This window comes from Gopherus flavomarginatus, chromosome 6, assembly GCF_025201925.1.
Source record: "Gopherus flavomarginatus isolate rGopFla2 chromosome 6, rGopFla2.mat.asm, whole genome shotgun sequence".
Classification (NCBI taxonomy): Eukaryota; Metazoa; Chordata; order Testudines; family Testudinidae; genus Gopherus; species Gopherus flavomarginatus.
In genome coordinates this window covers 102,472,408-102,491,231 of record NC_066622.1, presented here as the reverse complement: position 1 = coordinate 102,491,231, position 18,824 = coordinate 102,472,408, and the positions used below count along the sequence as shown (strand labels likewise).

Sequence of the window (18,824 nt, the reverse complement as noted above, 5' to 3'; positions counted from 1 at the left end):
TTAGAGCAGCTGCCAGTTTAATGCCTATTCCTGATTCAGCCTGCTGCTGGCTCCCTTTTTTCAATGCTTTCAGAGACAACTAGCTTATGATTGACTATGAAAATTATCCAGAAGAGTTGGGCTGTGTAATTCTAAAACACACTACAGGCAGTATAAATGTGCCAAAACGTAACTTTCAGTTTTGGGCTAATTTATTTGTTCTCTCTCCGCGTGGGTGATTGTGTCTGTTTAACCATCCATAATTATGCTAATCTTTTGTCAGTGGTTCAGCACATTGTTTAACAGAAACTTTCCCCCGTGCATCTGCATGAATCAGTCTCAGATAAAGTTCCTGTATTTCGTTCTGGTTTAGATAATTTATTTTCAGTAAATTTACTGAAAATGGCAAACATACAGAGCCATATCCTCTGAGTATCGTAGCTCTGGCACTGACTTCACTGATTAGCTCCATTCAGTGGAGCTCTATTGAATTATGCTATTTATATCAGCTGATGCTCTAGTCCACTGTCTCTGATTCTATTCCTTTGAGTATCTGCATTCTGCTGAGGTAACCAGACTACAGTATGTGGGCCTCATTCACTACAGACTGAGTTCTCGGGTCAAAATTCTCCAAACAATGCTATTAGGATTGTCAATTAATTGCAGTTAAGGTATGCGATTAACACAAAACAAATTAACTAAATTAAAATTATACTTGTGATTAATCACAGATTTCGTTATACTGTTAAACAATAATAGAATACCAAATAAAATTTATTATAAATATTTTTGAATGTTTTTCTACATTTTCAAATATATTGATTTCAATTACAACAAGAATACAAAGTGTACAGTGCTCACCTTATATTATTTTATTACAAATATTTGCACTGTAAAAGTGATAACCAATAGTATTTTTCAATTCACCTTATACAAGTCCACTCAGTTCTACTTCTTGTTCAGCCAATTGGTAAGGCAAAAAAATTTGGTTACATTTACGGTAGGTAATACTGCCCGCTTCTTATTTACAATGTTACCTGAAAGAAAGAACAGTTGTTCGCATGGCATTGCTGCAGCTGGAGTTGCAAGGTATTTACAAGTCAACCATGAAAACATTCTTATGCCCCTTCACGGTTTGACTTGTAGGCACTTAAATTTTACTTTGTTTTGTTTTTGAGTGCAGTTATGTAAGATAGTAATAATAATAATTCTACATTTGTAAGCTGCACTTTCACAATAAAGAGATTGTACTACAGTACTTGTCTGAAAATGAGCACTTTATATTTTGTATTCTATGTTGTAATTAAAATCAATATATTTGAAAAATGTAGAAAAAAACATCAAAAATATTTATAATACATTTAAATTGGTATTCTATTGTTGCTTAACAATGTGATTAAAACTGCAATTAATCATGACTATTTTTTAAATCTTGTGATTAATTGTAATTTTTTTAAAGAGTTTAACAGCCCTAAATGCTATCTGTTTTACTATTTTTCACTCCTTAGTTTTAGTTACCCACTGACAACAGTTAGCACAAACTCCATTTGGGATAAATACATTCAGGCTAGGTTTTTTAAATAAGCCTAAGAGAATTAATTGCCTAAATCCAATTGGGATATGAGTGCCTATTTCTTTTAGGCTTCTTTAAAAACTCCAGCCCAGATTTATTGAAAAACTCATGGTTTTGTGCTGCATTTATTACAAGGGCCTGATTCTACAATAGCATAAAATAGCAAACTGAGTAGGGAACCAGGCTCAAAGTGAGTATATAATAACGATTGCACATACTGTATTCTATCTACACACACGATATAGCTACATCCTCACTATGAGCTGGAGGCGTGATTCTCAGCTCATATAAACATACACATGCCCACTGGGTTGAGGCGGGTTTGCACTTAGCACAGCTAAGCCACACTGCTGCTTCCTCTGCCTGTGCTGCTAGTGGCTGCATGCCTATTTCCATTTGTGCTAGGTCTCACTGAGGCAGCGTATGTGTACGCAAGCTGGGAATCACACCCATAGCTCATAGTGTAGACATAGCCTATATGTAGTAATATAACATATAACAACTTTTGGAGTCATGCAAGGAAATGTATCCTGCCCACTAATCCATCTACTCCATTCCTAACTTCTGACCACCTTCAAATAGCAGCAATTTAAAACACACTCACATACAGTTCCTTCTTCCTTCCCTAAATGTGGAATTACCTCCCAAAATCACTTGCCTCAGAGGTAAAGCCCTTTTCCACTGACAGGTTCAGTGGTCCAATACCATGAATGCTCAAGACCAGAAATAGGAATTTTGAACCACTAGAAAGAGAGAAGATTCTCAGCTTCTTATCGGGAAAAGCTTGTTGGTTCTGGGCATAGTAGGTCCTGAGTTATGAGACATCAGAGGACTCTAACTGGGACATTGAACATTTTGCCTCTGGGTCACTGGTTCAAATCAAGCTCCAGTCAGCAGTGACTGAAAGTAATTACACAACCGAATAGTCATAATACATGTGAAACAATGAACTGTTAGTGTCAGTGAACTTCATAGTGGGCAGATACAATAAGCACAACTGGCCTCCTTTTTGGCAGTATCAGCAGAGCGGCTAAGGAATTAATGGACACAGAAATGGAATTTTTCTCTCACTTTCAGAAGTGTTGAGACTAGTGAATCGTTACAGGGAAATTTGCATAACATGTGTAACTGCCTGATGGATAAATACAAGCCTTTCAATATTCAGGGCTTTCACACTGACAACCTACACAAATATTAAATTCAATGAGAAGTTTAAATATAATCTATTATTCTTTATCACATTTCTGAGCAGAAGGATGGTTAAAAGCTATGCATGAATATATTTTGGTATGATGGAAATCTGAAATGTTACAAAAATGCCAAGTCTGCATTTTCTTATTCGCTCTTTCTTATGGAATAGATTTTAATCCTCGCTTTGACCTCTACAGGAGGACAGGACCCTGAGTCTCACACATGTAAACAGAAGGAGCTGTGTAAAGGCTTCCACTGAACTATTCTGTACCTGCAGGTTTAACAACACGGCACCAATTCTCATGGCCTCACTGATTTCAAGACTGTACATCAGCTGGGGAAAGCGGGGAGGGCTCTGATTGTTTGGAGGAAGTACCTCAATGTAAACAGTAGTGATGGAGCTCCTGCAACGACAGAAAAAGAAGCAAACCCAAGTCAAAATCAATTTAAAGCAGAATGGCAATATAACCTACAATTCCTATATCTATGGACTGTCCTCCCTAATCCTGTAGTTCACACAACCTCTCTCTCCTGCTCAAAACCCTTCTTCAAGTCATACGTCTTCCTGCATTGTCTCAGAAATGACCCAGATTCCTATCTCAACCTATCAAAATCTTATATATTTTTAAAAGGAACTAACTTGGTGCGTGCTTTGCAAAAATGAGCCCCCAAACACCTGAGTTGTATTATGTCTTTTCTGACACAGTGTCAAATTCTGATACACTAATGCATGCTCCCCCATTGGGGGAAATCCTTGACTGGTGAAACCAGCTATGTTTCTTCGGGGATAGAAGACAGGGATGGCTGAAGGAGGGGACAGGGAAGGAAGGACAGGGAAGGAAGGACAGGGCTGGAACACACAGCACTCTAGATTATGCTCCTCCAAATTAACACTGAGTGCCAAAATAGCCCACAGCAACTCCAGAATAGAGAGAATGGGAAAAGTGTCTTAGACGCACCTTTTTCTTATATCTCACTACAACTGAAGATCTAGCCTACACACTTTACTATACTACCAATGTCTACAATATCTCCAGAACCATAAAGCAGTGCCTCGCTATCAGGAAACATGGCACCTAGTAAACAATCATCACACAGCAGATTATTATTATTATTATTTAGTTTTTGTATTACTGTAGTGCCTAGGAGTCCCAGTCATGGACCAGTGTCACATTTTCTTTTGCATAAACTAATTGACAATCTTTAAATCTCCATTTTCTTTAGGGTTGAAGTAAAGGAAATCATGATTTGACAAACAAATATGTCTAAAACTGCTGGGAAGAAATCTGAACATGTACATTTTCCAGAAGATATAAAATACAAATAGTTTAAAAATCTACTAAAAGGTACACAGGAATATGAATTTGAAATCACTTTGAATCAACTGAAGATAAGTTCACTTAAATACCATAAAATGCACATCACTGATCAATACCTTGGTAATTAGCTGTACAAGATTCTGATACAGTACATGCTTGTTCTTGCTATATTACAGACTAATTTTTTTACGTGTAAAGTTAGAAAATGTTCAGGTTGATAAAAAATGTTTATGTTGCTTGTATCATGCCAGACATTAGCTAAATATTCCACATCCTCCCTACATAGTTCTCCCAGTGCACGTCATGTTTAGCTACCTGTGCAGCCACTATCCACACTGAGTGATTGTTTAGCAACATGGAAAAATGTTCTTTAGGGCAGTGGTTCTCAAAGCCGGTCCACCACTTGTTTAAGGAAAGCCCCTGGTGGCCGGGCCGGTTTTTTTACCTGCCGCGTCCGCAGGTTCGGCCGATCGCGGCTCCCACTGGCCACAGTTTGCTGCTCCAGGCCAATGGGGGCTGTGGGAAGGGCGGCCAGCACATCCCCCAGCCCGTGCCGCTTCCCTGCAGAAAAACTGTGCATATGTTCATGCACATTCAACCTACCTCTTTTAGAGACACAGGTTGGGGTCTGTTCGCCACCTGAGATAATTCATAGGAAAACAACAATTTTTGACACTATAGAGGGTGCTAAAGTTTATGCAGATGATGTTTTGATCAGGGGAAAAGAAGTAGAAAAACATGACCAGAGGTTTTGGACAACTATGGAAAGAGCAAGAGGTGCTGTGTTAAAGCCAAACAAATACAAGCGTAAATTCCATGTAATGGAAAACATACACCCATGGGAGAACTTAACACCGCCAGGCGTGCAGGGAGAGCACAGTAAGGCAGAGGCCACATCCAGCATGCCTGCCTCAACAAATAAGGAAGTTAAACAAACAAAGATCCCTTGGAATGGTGAACTAGGGAAATTCATGCCTAATCTAGCTGTCCAAACAAGCAACCTGAGAGCCTCACTGTGCAAAAATGTCTAATGAGCTCGGGATGTAAATCTTAGGAAAGCATTTGAAAAACTGAAGGAGTTAGCTAAAGAGGCCCTAGTCCTGAGGAACCATGACAGTAAGAGTAAAACTAAGTTGAACATGGATGCCTCCAAGAAGAGTATTAGCACATTCTTCTTACAGCAGTATGGTCAAAACTGGAGACCAGTAGCTTGTGTGTCACGGGCACTAACAAAAACAGAGTGTCGATATACGCTGAAATGGAGGAGTAGGTTTTCGCTTAAGTCCATGAGCATAAATGTTTAATGTCTATATTTATGGGAGGCCATAAAACACTTATTACTATTGCCGAGGGGGAACTGAAGGAGATCCCAACGCAGGGTCCTGTGTAAGACAACACCTGAGTATGTGATCTCTCAGCAAGGACTCTACATCCACTGCTGTCCCTTCAGTTTGGGGAATGGCCTTGTGATGGGGTGGCTGCCCCTCACTGGCAGAACAGGGGTTAAAAGTAACCCTAGGGAGGCTGTGCCAGAGGCAGCCAATTAGAAAGTGGCTGACAGGAGTTGCCATTCATGGCTCAGCAGGCTCATAAAAGAAGAGGAAGCAGGATAGAGTTCAGTAGCTGACTGGAATTTGAAGGGAGAAGACAAAGCTCCTAGCAGGGTGAAGAAGCCCCAGCACTTGGGATAGTTCAGTGCTGCAAACAGGGACAGGGGAGCGAGAAAGAGCTCCTGGCTGGCTGCTAGGGCCTGCAGGCTGAGGCCCTGAGGTAAGGGCAGAAGAGGGTGATGGAGCTGCATGGGAAGTGGCCCTGGGACAGTGGACTGCAGTTGCGACTGAGGGGAGTGGCTAGGTGGAGACTGTAGGTCCCCCAGAAGGGGAGAACATGGAGTGTGGCTCAGCTGTAGGGCAGTGTCATGAAGAGAACGCCACAGTCCTTGGAGTGATGTGGGTCAGGAGCAGAGGTGAGGGTGAGCGAGACACCATCAGAAGAGGGTGCAGAGCTAATTCCCAAGACAGCCAGTAGGAGGTGCCACAGTGGTAAGTCATGCCCCATCACAGGCCCGCTGTAGTCCAAGTTCCTGTGGTAGCTTTTCTCTAGTAGTGACTCCTCGTGGACCCTGGGTGGCATCCTGTTGTGGTCCCAGATTTTTCTGGGTGAGGCAGCTGTAAGTTTGGTGTGCTTGAAATCTCCACGAGGTCTCCATGCTTCAGTCACTTGAGCTCCTAAGATTCTTTCTCAGTCTCCTTTGGCCAGGAAGACAGTGCTTGCTTCCTGATGGCTTACTCAAATGGCAGATTGGTGATCCTTCCCCTCAGCTAGGGAGGCAGCTAGCTCCTGCCTCTTCACGAGTCAGCCATGAACTGAGCTGGGTTATCTCCTCCTCCTTCCCCTCTCCAGGCCTGGCATTAGCTGCAGCTATAATAGGACAGGCTAGCTGAACCTGAAGGCTCTCTTTAATCCCTTCTGTGCTGGTAGGTAGGTAGGATTCTCTGCTTCATCACATTGGGTTTAGACATGTAACCACTAGTCTCCATTATTCGATGGGATGGTGGAAAGTAATGTTAAAATAATAAAGCAGCTACTGAAAAAGGCTGCAGAGTCTCATCTGTACTTAGTACTGTAAAACGATAGGAGGGCACCAGCAAAACTTGGTTTGTCACTTGCATTCATTCATTTTAACAGATCTCTGAGAACTAGAATACCTGTAATGTTAGATACTGATGTCAGTGGAACTGGGGATTTGCAGAAGTATAAAGAGGAAGAAAAAACTAACAAAAAAGAGCAGTATGATTTGGAGTCCTGAGAGTAGCAGTCATTTCACAAACATCAATAGTGTACATCTACGATAGTAATCAATGGTTGCAAACAACATACATGTCATATAAGATTGTCGTCTCAGCTGAACATTTACTGTGGTGTAACAGATGATGCCTGCTACTACTTCCACTAGGGTGGGAAATAACAGGCATCAAGTTTGGTTACTTTGCCTGAGAATGTCTCAGTTAGACAACAACCACAATACATCAAGATAACCAAGCCCCAAACATACTGCCAGAACAAATGGACTTACTGCCTCCTGACAACAGTAGTTTTGATATTTCAAGGGTGACCTGCAAGTTCAAGTAACAGTACAAGACACCTGAGGGATTAATTTACCATTGTTAGTAACTAGGTTGATTACAAGTATTTGAAATTGTGTTATATAAATGTTGTTTGTTAACTGTTATTATTTGATTCTGGCCGGGAAAAGATTATGTGGTTTTGGAAACTGTGCCTTTAAACAGCATAGGTTCCCAGACAGAAGGGAAACTGCAGAGAAAGCTGGAACTGGTCACTGAATAATGAGGTTCTCTTTCAAAACACCTTTGGCCCAGAGTGATGCCTGAACACCACATTGCCCATATAGGGGGCAATGAAAAGCCACATCATTCCCAGAGTGGCATTGGAGAGATTGGAGTCATTTTCTGTCTTCTCTCTGCACCTCCTTATGGAGTCCGCAGTGCATGCAACACTGGTGAGAGGGAACTCTCAATAGTTACACAAAGGGGGAGAGGACTACTTCTCACTCAGGTGTCCCTGACTACACAGAAATTGATCACTATCTGGGCCAGTGTATACCAACTGCTCATCAGTACTGTTCTAAGGTATGCTAGCATGTATGTACAAGTATAAAGAGATTTGTATGCATATTAGTGGACTCTCATTTCTGAAGACATACTGCATCACTGTAGATACCCTTCAAAGAGAAAATGGCAGATGGTCAGGTGGATAGACCTGATCTGGTGGATTGTTTTCATCATTAACTGTAATGATCCTACAGTCTAAGAAGAACTGGAAGAGGACAGGAAACCTTAAAATCTGCTCTATAATTGCTCATATATCACAAATGCCTTTCCTTTTTGTCAATACACTGGAAATTGCTCATGAATGACTCCTTAACTATGACATAAATAATGAATATCTGATAGAATTAAGCATGATTATTTGTCCTTGATTAATGTAATTAAATATAATTTAGTACATTTATATCATGTTACTAAGTCTAGCTAATAATAGATATCTTAAGAATATAGAGTACAGTATCTTACCATATGGCTTTAATGAATTACAACCATTAATTTGAAGTGTTAATCAAAAATAAGATATAGAACTAAGCTAATTTTAAATTTGGATTCACAAAGCAGAACCCAGTCATTTGTTACTTTGACAATGAGATATTTTTTCCTCATCTAAATTACTATTTCATATTTCTTTCCTTCTTATTGAACTCTTACTAAACCCAATTAAACTTTCTTATTTTTTCCCCAGGAATAATGGTCATATTTGAGAGAAAATCCATCTGTATTCCCCTATTTTAAGTATAGGAAATTTCTCTCAAAGTCTCCCAAGGAAGAAAATTTATAAGTAGAACCACTGTACTTTATTGAATTAGATCACTCTTCAACCTAACAAACAGCTATATCACTAGGATGAAATCCTGAACCAATAAAGTTAATAACAGCCTTTAGTCAGGAAATGCCATCAGCTGTAGATAAGTCAAAAACCTCGAATAAACTTGAGTCTATAAAATATTCAGTATATAGTAGTCACCATTAAAAAGTTAATATATGACCTTAATTACTACACAGTGTTAAATGAAAAAACTTCAGTATTTCCATATACTTTAAAAAGGAAACATGGTAAATAAGTCAGTGAATTTTTGAGTGAGTGAATTGAAATGTTTAGTTTTCTAGTCTTCCAGAAAAATATCAGTTACACATCACTTATCTCATTTTGTGCTATTGATAGCTTAAAAAAATTAAACCAATCTAAATATACACACTATTAACCCATCTTTTTACCTCTTTACTGGAATTCTAATGTCCTCCTTCATTTATTTGCTGTATAAAGAGGAAGTGACAAAAACAAGACCTAGTCTAAAACTTGATTCCCAGTCTGTCCAAATAGATTCCCTCAAGCTTTCTGGGGAAACAAAAAGAGTTTCTTTCTGGTAGTCATTTTTTCCTTAGAGACTATATCCTCTCTTTGAGCTGCTCTAAAAGCAATGCAGCACTGTTCCTTTATAATATTGAGTCAGAGGGCTGGTCCACACTAGGGGGGAGAAATCGATCTTAGATACGCAACTTCAGCTACGTGAATAACGTAGCTGAAGTCGAATATCTAAGATCGGATTATTCACCCGTCCACACCGCGCGGGATCGATGTTCGCGGCTCTCCGTGTCGATTCCGGAACTCCGTTGGGGTTGATGGAGTTCCGGAATCGATATAAGCGCGCTCGGGGATCGATATATCGCGTCTAGATTAGACACGATATATCGATCCCCGAGCAATCGATTTTAACCCGCCGATACGGCGGGTAGTCTGGACGTGGCCAGAGAGCCAAACATTCTCCTCAACTTCTCTAAACTATGAAAAGAACCTGCCTAGAGTCATTCCCTCCACCATCAATATCTAGACTGATGCCACTTCACTTTATTATGCAAACCTGGATGGTGTGCATTAGGGTCTGTTTTGCTCATCACATCCCTTATTCTACTAAAGCCCGTAATTGGCATATTTTGTAAGAGTGTATTAGATTTGGTACTGCTCCTCTGGCCCATCATCCTTAGGGTTTGTGTAACCTCATTCAGTCTTGGACTCTCTTTCTCTCAGATAAATTATTAAAGAATGTCCTGTATGTATGTGAGAATTCTGTTTGGAATTACTATGGGGAGGGACTGAAATATAATAACTGGAGAAATCTTCCTGTGAATGTTAGCAATCCTCCAATAAGATTGTATGTGTATTCCACAGATCGCACTGTCTTCTTATTTGTTGTATTCATGGATAAAAATTAAGGTCAGATAGTTGTTCCAGATCCTAAGAGTTCTTCACAGCGTGAAAGTAGAATGAATTATATTGCGAAAATAGAAAGGATTAAAGAAATGCTATCTGTACCTTTAAGCAAAATTGTTGGAATGCTGCAATCCAAGTGTCAGGAATACAGACATTAACATAGAACAATTGCACCGTTTAAGGGCAATTGGTGAAGTATTAGCCTTAGATCGATAAGGGTTAGTAAGAAAGTAGGATATGCATGCTGTGCCCCAGGTGAATTTTACTGTTTTGCTTTCTTTGTCCCTTGTCTAATTCCCGCTCTTTTATCTGTATAAATAAGACTGTTTGGGTCTTGCATGGCCACTCACATTATCTGGGTGTTATTGGCGGAGCGTTGCGCTAATAAAACAGAGTGGTCTGACAAATTGTGAGTCCTGATTCTAACTTTGACAATGTGGAGGTCCCACTGAGATGGCAACCATCTTCACTGGGGCCGTGTGATTCCTGGCTGTTTTTGTAGGATGACCGTGGCAGCCGGCACCTGGGCATTTGGCCCGAGCGGTCCTCCACTAGAACGGAAAGGCGCACAACACAGTGAAGTCTACACCATCGAACCTGTTGGTTCCCACTCTGTTCTGGTAGGGATCCTGGGATCTGACATCAGGAATCTGGTCAGGTAATTATTTCTGTGTTTTGTCCGGACTGAGGACTGTCCTGTCTGTGTCTATCCGTCTTCTTGTGGAGTGTTTGAGTCTGGGTGTCATCTCTGTCCGGGGATTGGCCGACCAAGGGGTTCCTGTTCCCGCGGTCTGAGTAAGTGGAATCTGCACAATCACAGCCGCACCGCACTTTGGGTAAAACCCTGGTGTGAAAGCAAGGGCAATTGAGGCAGTAGCCTGTGGGCTCCTTTTGTGTGTTACAGCGGGCATCGCTCTGACAAACCCGAATTTCCTTCTTGTGTGATTGGTGTGTGAAGTCCTCCTGTATTAGTAACCAGACGTCTAAGTCAGGACAGTTCCCTAAATGAATGCCGGCTCATTTTATGTATTTAGGATGGGTCCGGACTCCTGTAAAAAGACTCCCGTAAATTTCTGGAAAAATGGTCTAGGCTAACTCAAGGGGATCCCAAAATTCAGTGGCCACTGTTAAAATCTTGGAACAAAGACTGAGTGGATGTCTTAAAGGACAAACTCGGCCAACTTAAGACTAAATTGGCTAAAGGAGAAGTTAATTGTTTCATGCAGTGGTGGGAAGAGGCAAATCGTAGGTGGACAAAATCAAAACTTGCCTCTCTCAATTATTCAAATAATAAGTTAAAAGCTTTATTAAAAGCCTCCTCTCCCACCACCAGACCGAGCGCTCCCCTTCACCCCGTTCTCCAAACCCCAGATCAATCCAACCCCCTTCATACTCCCATCTCATTGTAAAAAGGACAAAAAGCCCCTTGTTCTGTTCCCCTTTGTTGTCTGCCTCAAAAACTGATTCTTTAGTGTTCCACTATCAATTCAGCAAGGAGGGTGGGTCCTCAACTAGCCCCCACCCTTCTTGGTCCCTTTCCTTGAACATTTCTTTCAAAATTGTGAAGTGACCACAATAGCACTCACAAATGGTTCATTGGAAAAAGCAGGATTGGGCCCAGAAAAGCAGGCAAGCAACAGATAAAGAAACTGAAAAAACAGGTTGAAAGCCCTAAGGGAATAGTGTCAGGAGTAAGAAAAGCAGTAAGTACAGGCATGAACCCCTGGAACAATACTTAAAATGGTGAAATCTGAGGTGATAAAGGTGTCATTTTGGGATATAAACAAGTGATTTAAGAAAAGAGAGTGAAAAGTTAACTCTACAGAGGCTGAAGAGAATTAAGCAGTTAAACTTTGTGGAAAATGTTAAAAAGGACCATGTTAAAGAGAAAGAATTCTTGGTTTCTTTGCAGCCATTCTGAAGGGAAAATGGGCCCTTCTTCCAGAAGAATGCCTGTAAATAATCCATATATATATATACATATATATATATATATATATATATATATATATATATATAAACACACACACACACACACACACACACACACAGCTATGTAAAAACAAAGCAGTGTAAAGGAATGTTAAGGAAAAGAAAATGTGTATGTATCTATTTGTCTGTGAAAATATGTAAAGTTCTAAGAATCTAAACCAGCACATCTGGTTTGTAAAACTCCTGTTTTCTAGGTGTGAGATAAATTGGTTTTGTTTTTGTTTTTAATGCCACTAAAAACTCATTTGACTCTTTAATTCAAAGTTGCAAAACTGACAGACCTTTTTGCAAGACACAGGTAATTAGTGCTGTTTGGCTTTGGGATTTAGCATTTAACCCTTAAGGGGTAACTTGAAGACCAAGTCATGGCTGCAATAGGGCAGTCAAAATCAGGAGAATAGGCAGGGATTCTGGAGTCTTTTTGTTTGTTTGTTTTTTTTGTGATAATAGCTGTAATGAAAGAATAAGAAATTAACAGTGACCCTCTGAAGCAACAGCAGAGGTGAGGTGCACAAAACAAAAAGAAGCAATGTTAAAACCACTGAGCCTTAAAATAGCTCTGTGTGATCAGACTGTCACTTTCATAAAGGGTACATGAAAACTCTGTAAGAACAAAAGAAACAGTTACACCTTATGTAAAAATTGATATGGCTAATGTTTTTAAAAAGTTATAGTATAGAAAGAATGTGCATTTTCCCTAGGACATGTGCAGTGTATATTGGAGAAAGGAGTAAAAAAAAAAAATGAAAATGAAACCTGCTGCTGAATTAAAATCCTATTAGGGCTCCAAAAAGAGCCGCAATAGGCTGTGTTTTCTTTTTCAGATCCCTGTGTGTTAAGACTGAGGGCTTGTCTACATCACAAAGTTGCAGCGCTGGTGAAGGGGTTACAGCGCTGCAACTTAGGAGGTGTACACATCTGCAGGGCATCACCAGCGCTGCAACTCCCTGTTTGCAGCGCTGGCCGTACTCCCGTTTTGTCTCGGGTGTAGAGGATCCAGCGGTGGTGATCCAGCGCTGGTAATCAAGTGTAGACACTTACCAGCGCTTTTCTTGACCTTCGTGGAATAAGCAGGTATCCCAGCATACCTGAGGAAGCCTCTGGTAATCAAGCAGGTCTCCTTCCCTGCGGTTTGCAGGGGGGTTCGGGGAACGCGAGAGCAAACCGCGGCGAAGCTGGTCTCCTTCCCCGGTTTGCTCTCGCGTTCCCCGAACCCCCGAGCAAGCAGGTCTCCTTCCCTGCGGTTTGCAGGGTGGTTCGGGGAACGCGAGAGCAAACCGCGGCGAAGCTGGCCTCCTTCCCCGGTTTGCTCTCGCGTTCCCCGAACCCCCGAGCAAGCAGGTCTCCTTCCCTGCGGTTTGCAGGGTGGTTCGGGGAACGCGAGAGCAAACCGCGGCGAAGCTGGTCTCCTTCCCCGGTTTGCTCTTGCGTTCCCCGAACCCCCGAGCAAGCAGGTCTCCTTCCCTGCGGTTTGCAGGGGGGTTCGGGGAACGCGAGAGCAAACTGCGGCGAAGCTGGTCTCCTTCCCCGGTTTGCTCTCGCGTTCCCCGAACCCCCGAGCAAGCAGGTCTCCTTCCCTGCGGTTTGCAGGGTGGTTCGGGGAACGCGAGAGCAAACCGCGGCGAAGCTGGCCTCCTTCCCCGGTTTGCTCTCGCGTTCCCCGAACCCCCCTTGAAGCCGCCCAACAGCGCTGCAGTGTGGCCACATCTAACACCACTTGCAGTGCTGGTTGCTGTAAGTGTGGCCACTCTGCAGCGCTGGCCGTATACAGCTGTACTAATACAGCTGTAACAACCAGCGCTGCAAAATTGTAGATGTAGACATACCCAGAGTCTCTGAGCTCTGCTGATGGCTTTGAATCCAAAAGCCAAGCCTGTGTTGGTGCAAATTACCTAACTGATAAAGAAAGGTGAGAACTGCCAGCACAAAAGAAGCTGCAAATAAAGAACATACCTGGTCAGCAAACAAATTGCCTACATAAAAGGCATGGTATAACAAGATACCTTTAATAGATTTGATGCTAATGTTATTGTTAATATTAAACATTAAAATAAATTTAATGTTAGTAAGTACCCCTGTAACAACTTATAGTGTGTATGATTTTTGGAAAAATCCTTTAAAGTAATATGGTAATGATGCTTCTCAGCTATTACCTGTGAATAAACAAAGCTTAACACAGCAGGAAAAACATTACAAACTTGGTCTGCTATATAAGAGGAAAAACTTGAGGTACACCACCTCATGAATTTAATAACTAAACAGTGGAATAATTTCCGCATAACCCTTAAAATGTAGAAGCCATTAAAACCTGGCCTGCCTATAAAACAAACAACAACAACAACAACAACAAAAACACAAGAAAAATATGGGGGTCATTCCTCTGTTTTGCCTGCAATCAGCAAGGGTATTTGTAAAAGAACGGAATCTTTTAAGTAATAATCAATGCAACCCCAAAAGGGGTAGAAAAATGTTATTTTTGTCTTTCAGATAATCCAAAGTACTGTATAATGGGCTATGTGTATGTGTTAATTCTTGGGGAAAAGTGTTTAAAAAGTGTTAGCAACCCACCAGAAGACAAATGTAAATGTAATTAAAGTACTGTGTTTACCAATAATCACATTTACTATTTGCCACAACAACAACAAAAGAGTCTCAGCTTACTGTAAGCATTGATTTAGTTGAGTTCTCTATCCATCTTGGCATTGAATGGGAAACAGTTACCAATCATCTGTTAAAAGGTAAAAAGGTAACATAGTTCCTAGAAAAAAAAATGTGGAAAACTGGACCATTCATATTAGACACACAAATGGGGACATGTTAAGAATTGCCACTGCGGAAAAACATAACAGCTTACCATTGGTATAACATATTTTCTGGATGGTCTCCCACAACTACTGGCATACTAATGTTACTACCCCTAATTGGTTTTGGTTTTAAATTGTATGTGTTTAATTAAAATGTTTAAAATGTGCTGGTGGATAAAATAAATGTATGCAAAGCTAAAGCCACAGGCCCAAATCACCTCCCAGTATTTTCTATTACGTGGACTAAATAAGAAGTGACACTGGTGATTAATAATCTTAGTGTCAAAAGAGGGATATGTAGGAGCAGGATTTTATAATGTCCCATAAGAATTAAAGTATAATTTTATTTCATCCTGCTAGACACCTTTTTTAAATAGCAGAAAATAATGACCTCCTGGGACTATAAGATTCTGTTTTCCCACATGCATTACAAATTGGGCCCTCTCTAACTCTTTGTTTTAAGATTTAGATAGGAAGAGACAGGATTCTCTATTGTGTCTATGTTAAGTAAATTAGAGAAACATTGAAGGCCTGGGTCTCAATGTAAATTGTCTTGGTTATTAATTGTAAAACTTAGCAAGGTTTACTTTGCAATGCTTTTTTTGCTCGATATAAAATACTACTGTTTGTATTCTTAATCTGTTTGTGTGAATGAGGAGTGTATGCATCAGGAAAAGATAAGGTGTAAAGGCCATTGTTATAGCCAGAGTCAAGGAAGAAGTAGTAAAGAGACTTAAAGAACATCAAAGAATCATCAGGCACTGCTTACTACCTTGACAGCTGTTAAACTGTCTGGCATCTCAGAGTGGATACATGCTTCGCTGTGTAAAAATGCACCACTCCCAGTGAACCAATCACCACCTCAGGACCACGCAGAGTCAATTTTGACTCCAGAAGAAGACGTAGAGGAACAGCCTGCAATACCTTACAATCTACACTTTCGTAAGGGTTGCCAGAAGCAGACGACTACATAAAGCATGGCCCAAGAAGAAGCAGTAGTGAGCCTAGAGCCTGCTGCCTGGTGGACATAAAACTGTGACTGCAGTTCCCTCAGTTGAGGTTGTCAGAACCAGAAGGGCCCTGCCTCCAACATGCACCTCTGGTGGTGCCTGTTCCTCGGCTGTTGGTGTCTTAAGGTCTGGGGAGTCCACAATGATAATTCTTTTATCCAGCAGCAAGTGTGGATAGCTCAGACCCTTAATATTTCTAAATGCTAGGTCTGCAGCCACATCCCAGCCCACTCTCAAACTAGTGTTCCTGTCCTGGCTTCCCATTCAATTCCCCAGACCTCACTGGAGGACTTTGTCCGTTTAACACAATATGGAACAGTAATGACACCTGGGAAGAGGCTATTGGCAGTTCCTTTATCCCACTTGGGGGAGTAATACACCAGGCAAAAAGGATCCTGAGCAGTAGTTGAAATAATGGCAAATGAAACCAGAGAAAGTTTAAAAACCCTGGCCAAAGAAACAGGGGCGATCCGACAGGTGGCCCTCCAAAACTGTTAGGCATTAGACATAGTGCTGGTGGCTAAAGGAGGGACCTGTGCTCTCATTGGAAAACAATGTTGTCTGTTTATACCTGATGATACCAATGAGGTAATAGATCACGCCAGCCACTTAGAACAAATCGCGTATCTTCCCCATGTAGAGCTGAGTTCTTTATGGAAGTGGCTAAGTAATCTGTTCAATTTCTCTGGCATAGGAAACTGGTTGTTTCAGGGAGCCCTAACTATCCTGTTTGGAATCTTAGTGATTTTTGTATGCTTTCAGTTAATCTCTTGTTGTATCCAGAATTGTGTCACCCAGGTGACTGCCCCAAAACAGAGTGCTAATGTGATGATTTTGAATATCACTGATGAACAAAGATATAAGGAACGGTTATTTTGTGGAACCCAGTAATTGTTGGTCATGGCATGCGCTTGACCAAAAGGAGGGATTGTGAAAGTAGAATGAATTATATTGTGAAAATAGAAAGGATTAAAGAAATGCTGTCTGTACCTTTAAGCAAAATTGTTGGAATGCTGCAATCCAAGTGTCAGGAATACAGACATTAACATAGAACAATTGCACCGTTTAAGGGCAATTGGTGAAGTATTAGCCTTAGATCGATAAGAGTTAGTAAGGAAGTAGGATATGCATGCTGTGCCCCAGGTGAATTTTACTGTTTTGCTTTCTTTGTCCCTTTGTCTGACTGTTTGGGTCTTGCATGGCCACTCACATTATCTGGGTGTTATTGGCGGAGCGCTGCGCTAATAAAACAGAGTCGTCTGACAAATTGTGAGTCCTGATTCTAACTTTGACAACAGCAAGAGCCTCAGGGAATGAGTTATATATTTGAACTAAAACGTCTTTATAGAACACATTCTTTAGCTGCCAGGATTTCTTTTCCCCAAAAACATTTCAGATTTGTCAAACTTTATCTTAAAACCATAAACTTTTGCAAAGATTTAAACGTCTTTATCTCCTCAAAGTAATCCAAAACGGCAAGATCCTATATACATGCAGCTCTGCTTTGTGATGTACCTCACATACAATGTGCACTGTATTGTGCATGTCACATACTCTCTCAAAGGATTCTATGACTATAGCCAGGGCCGGCTCAAGGGTTTTTGCTGCCCCAGGCAGGAAAAAAAAAAAAAAGAAGCCGCTATCGCGATCGGTGGCTGCTCTAGGGCACCACTTTCTTCTTCCATGGCAATTCAGCAGTAGGCCCTTCCCTCTGGGAGGGACCTGCTGCCGAATTGCCGCCGAAGAGCCCGATGTGCTGCCCCTTCCCCTTGGCCGCCCCAAGCACCTGCTTGCTGAGCTGGTGCCTGGAACCGGCCCTGACTATAACCAGTAACAAGAGTGCAAGTGGGCACTCTTACTTGATTCTTTAATAAACAAACAAGCAAAATCTATTGCCATTTATTCAAACTATTGCTCTGGTATCAGTGTATGGGATCTGAGAATAGAGTTACCCCCTTGATATGAATTAAGACATTAATTCAAAGATTCTATTTCTCTAAATGAAATAAAAGAAGCCTGTTTGCATTACCTAACTTTAGAACCAAGTGAGTAATTTCCAGACTCTTTCTTCTGTTGCCATCTGTCTATCTTCGATAAACCTTGTCTAATCTCTGACAAGTAATTTTGGGTGATTCACAGAAGGTGTCTGAGAGAGGTCTGATTTACTGAAAGTTCTGAACATCCACTCTCTGGAAGTCAGGCTACTTGAATGCATCTCATCTTGGACGCTCAAAAACTGAGACACTCCAAATCACTAGTCAATTTTGGAAAAAAAAAATGTCATACATCTATAACAAAATAGACCAATGGAACTACAAGAAGAGAGATCTTAACTTGCTTTTGGTGAATAATGTAATAATCAGCCCCTCTAATAGAAGTAAGGAATTCATCCCTCAGCAGGATACCATTAAAATATAGATCTTAGGGCACATGTTAATAATTCTTTACGATTTGGTAAAGGGTTTATTACTAGTGAAAACAGTGCTGTAGAGAATCAAAAGTGTATCTTGGACCAAGGTGTAATGGACACCATGCCTTTGAGTCAAATGCTTTAAATATTTTAACAACAACCGTAAAGATCTTCCTGTTCCATGCCAGTGTTCAACAAGTAAATTATTTGTATTGCAGAGCCAACTAATCAGGGAACCAGCGTGCTAGGCACTCTACAAATACATAAGACTACACAGTGTCTATATCAAAGAGTTTACACTCTAAATTGAAGCACAGTGCAACAGAAGAGTGTAACACATGACAAAAGGGAAGGGAAGACAAAATGTAAGACAAAATGTATGAGTTTAAGATGAAGTTTGACAAATCTGAGATGTTTTGGGGAAAAGAAATCCTGGCAGCTAAAGAATGTGCTCTATAAAGAAGTTTCAGTTCAAATATAAGACCACATGTTTACAGAGCTTAGTTTGTAAATAGTCTGATGGATCACCGATAATTTGGAAATATATAGCAATTTGGAATAAACAAGTAACATCCCAGCTCAATTTAGCCATCATAGACTTAACAGCAGAAGTTGGTCTTGGGGGGCAGGGAGGAGGCATCTGGGTAAACTCACATGATGATATCTTCCTCTTACCTTGACTGCTCCATTTGTGAATGTGAGAAA

General features: G+C 40.9%; 1 protein-coding gene across 2 annotated transcripts in view; it reads right to left on the bottom strand.

Annotated features, from left to right (window-relative positions):
* PCDH15 (protocadherin related 15) overlaps positions 1 to 18,824 on the bottom strand; it is a 1,406,570-nt gene that overhangs the window by 319,369 nt on the left and 1,068,377 nt on the right. For both annotated transcript variants that reach the window (XM_050959272.1, XM_050959271.1), the window contains one exon: positions 3,015 to 3,147. In XM_050959272.1, coding sequence (XP_050815229.1) covers positions 3,015 to 3,147 — 133 coding nt within the window. The remainder of the gene's footprint in view (positions 1 to 3,014; positions 3,148 to 18,824) is intronic.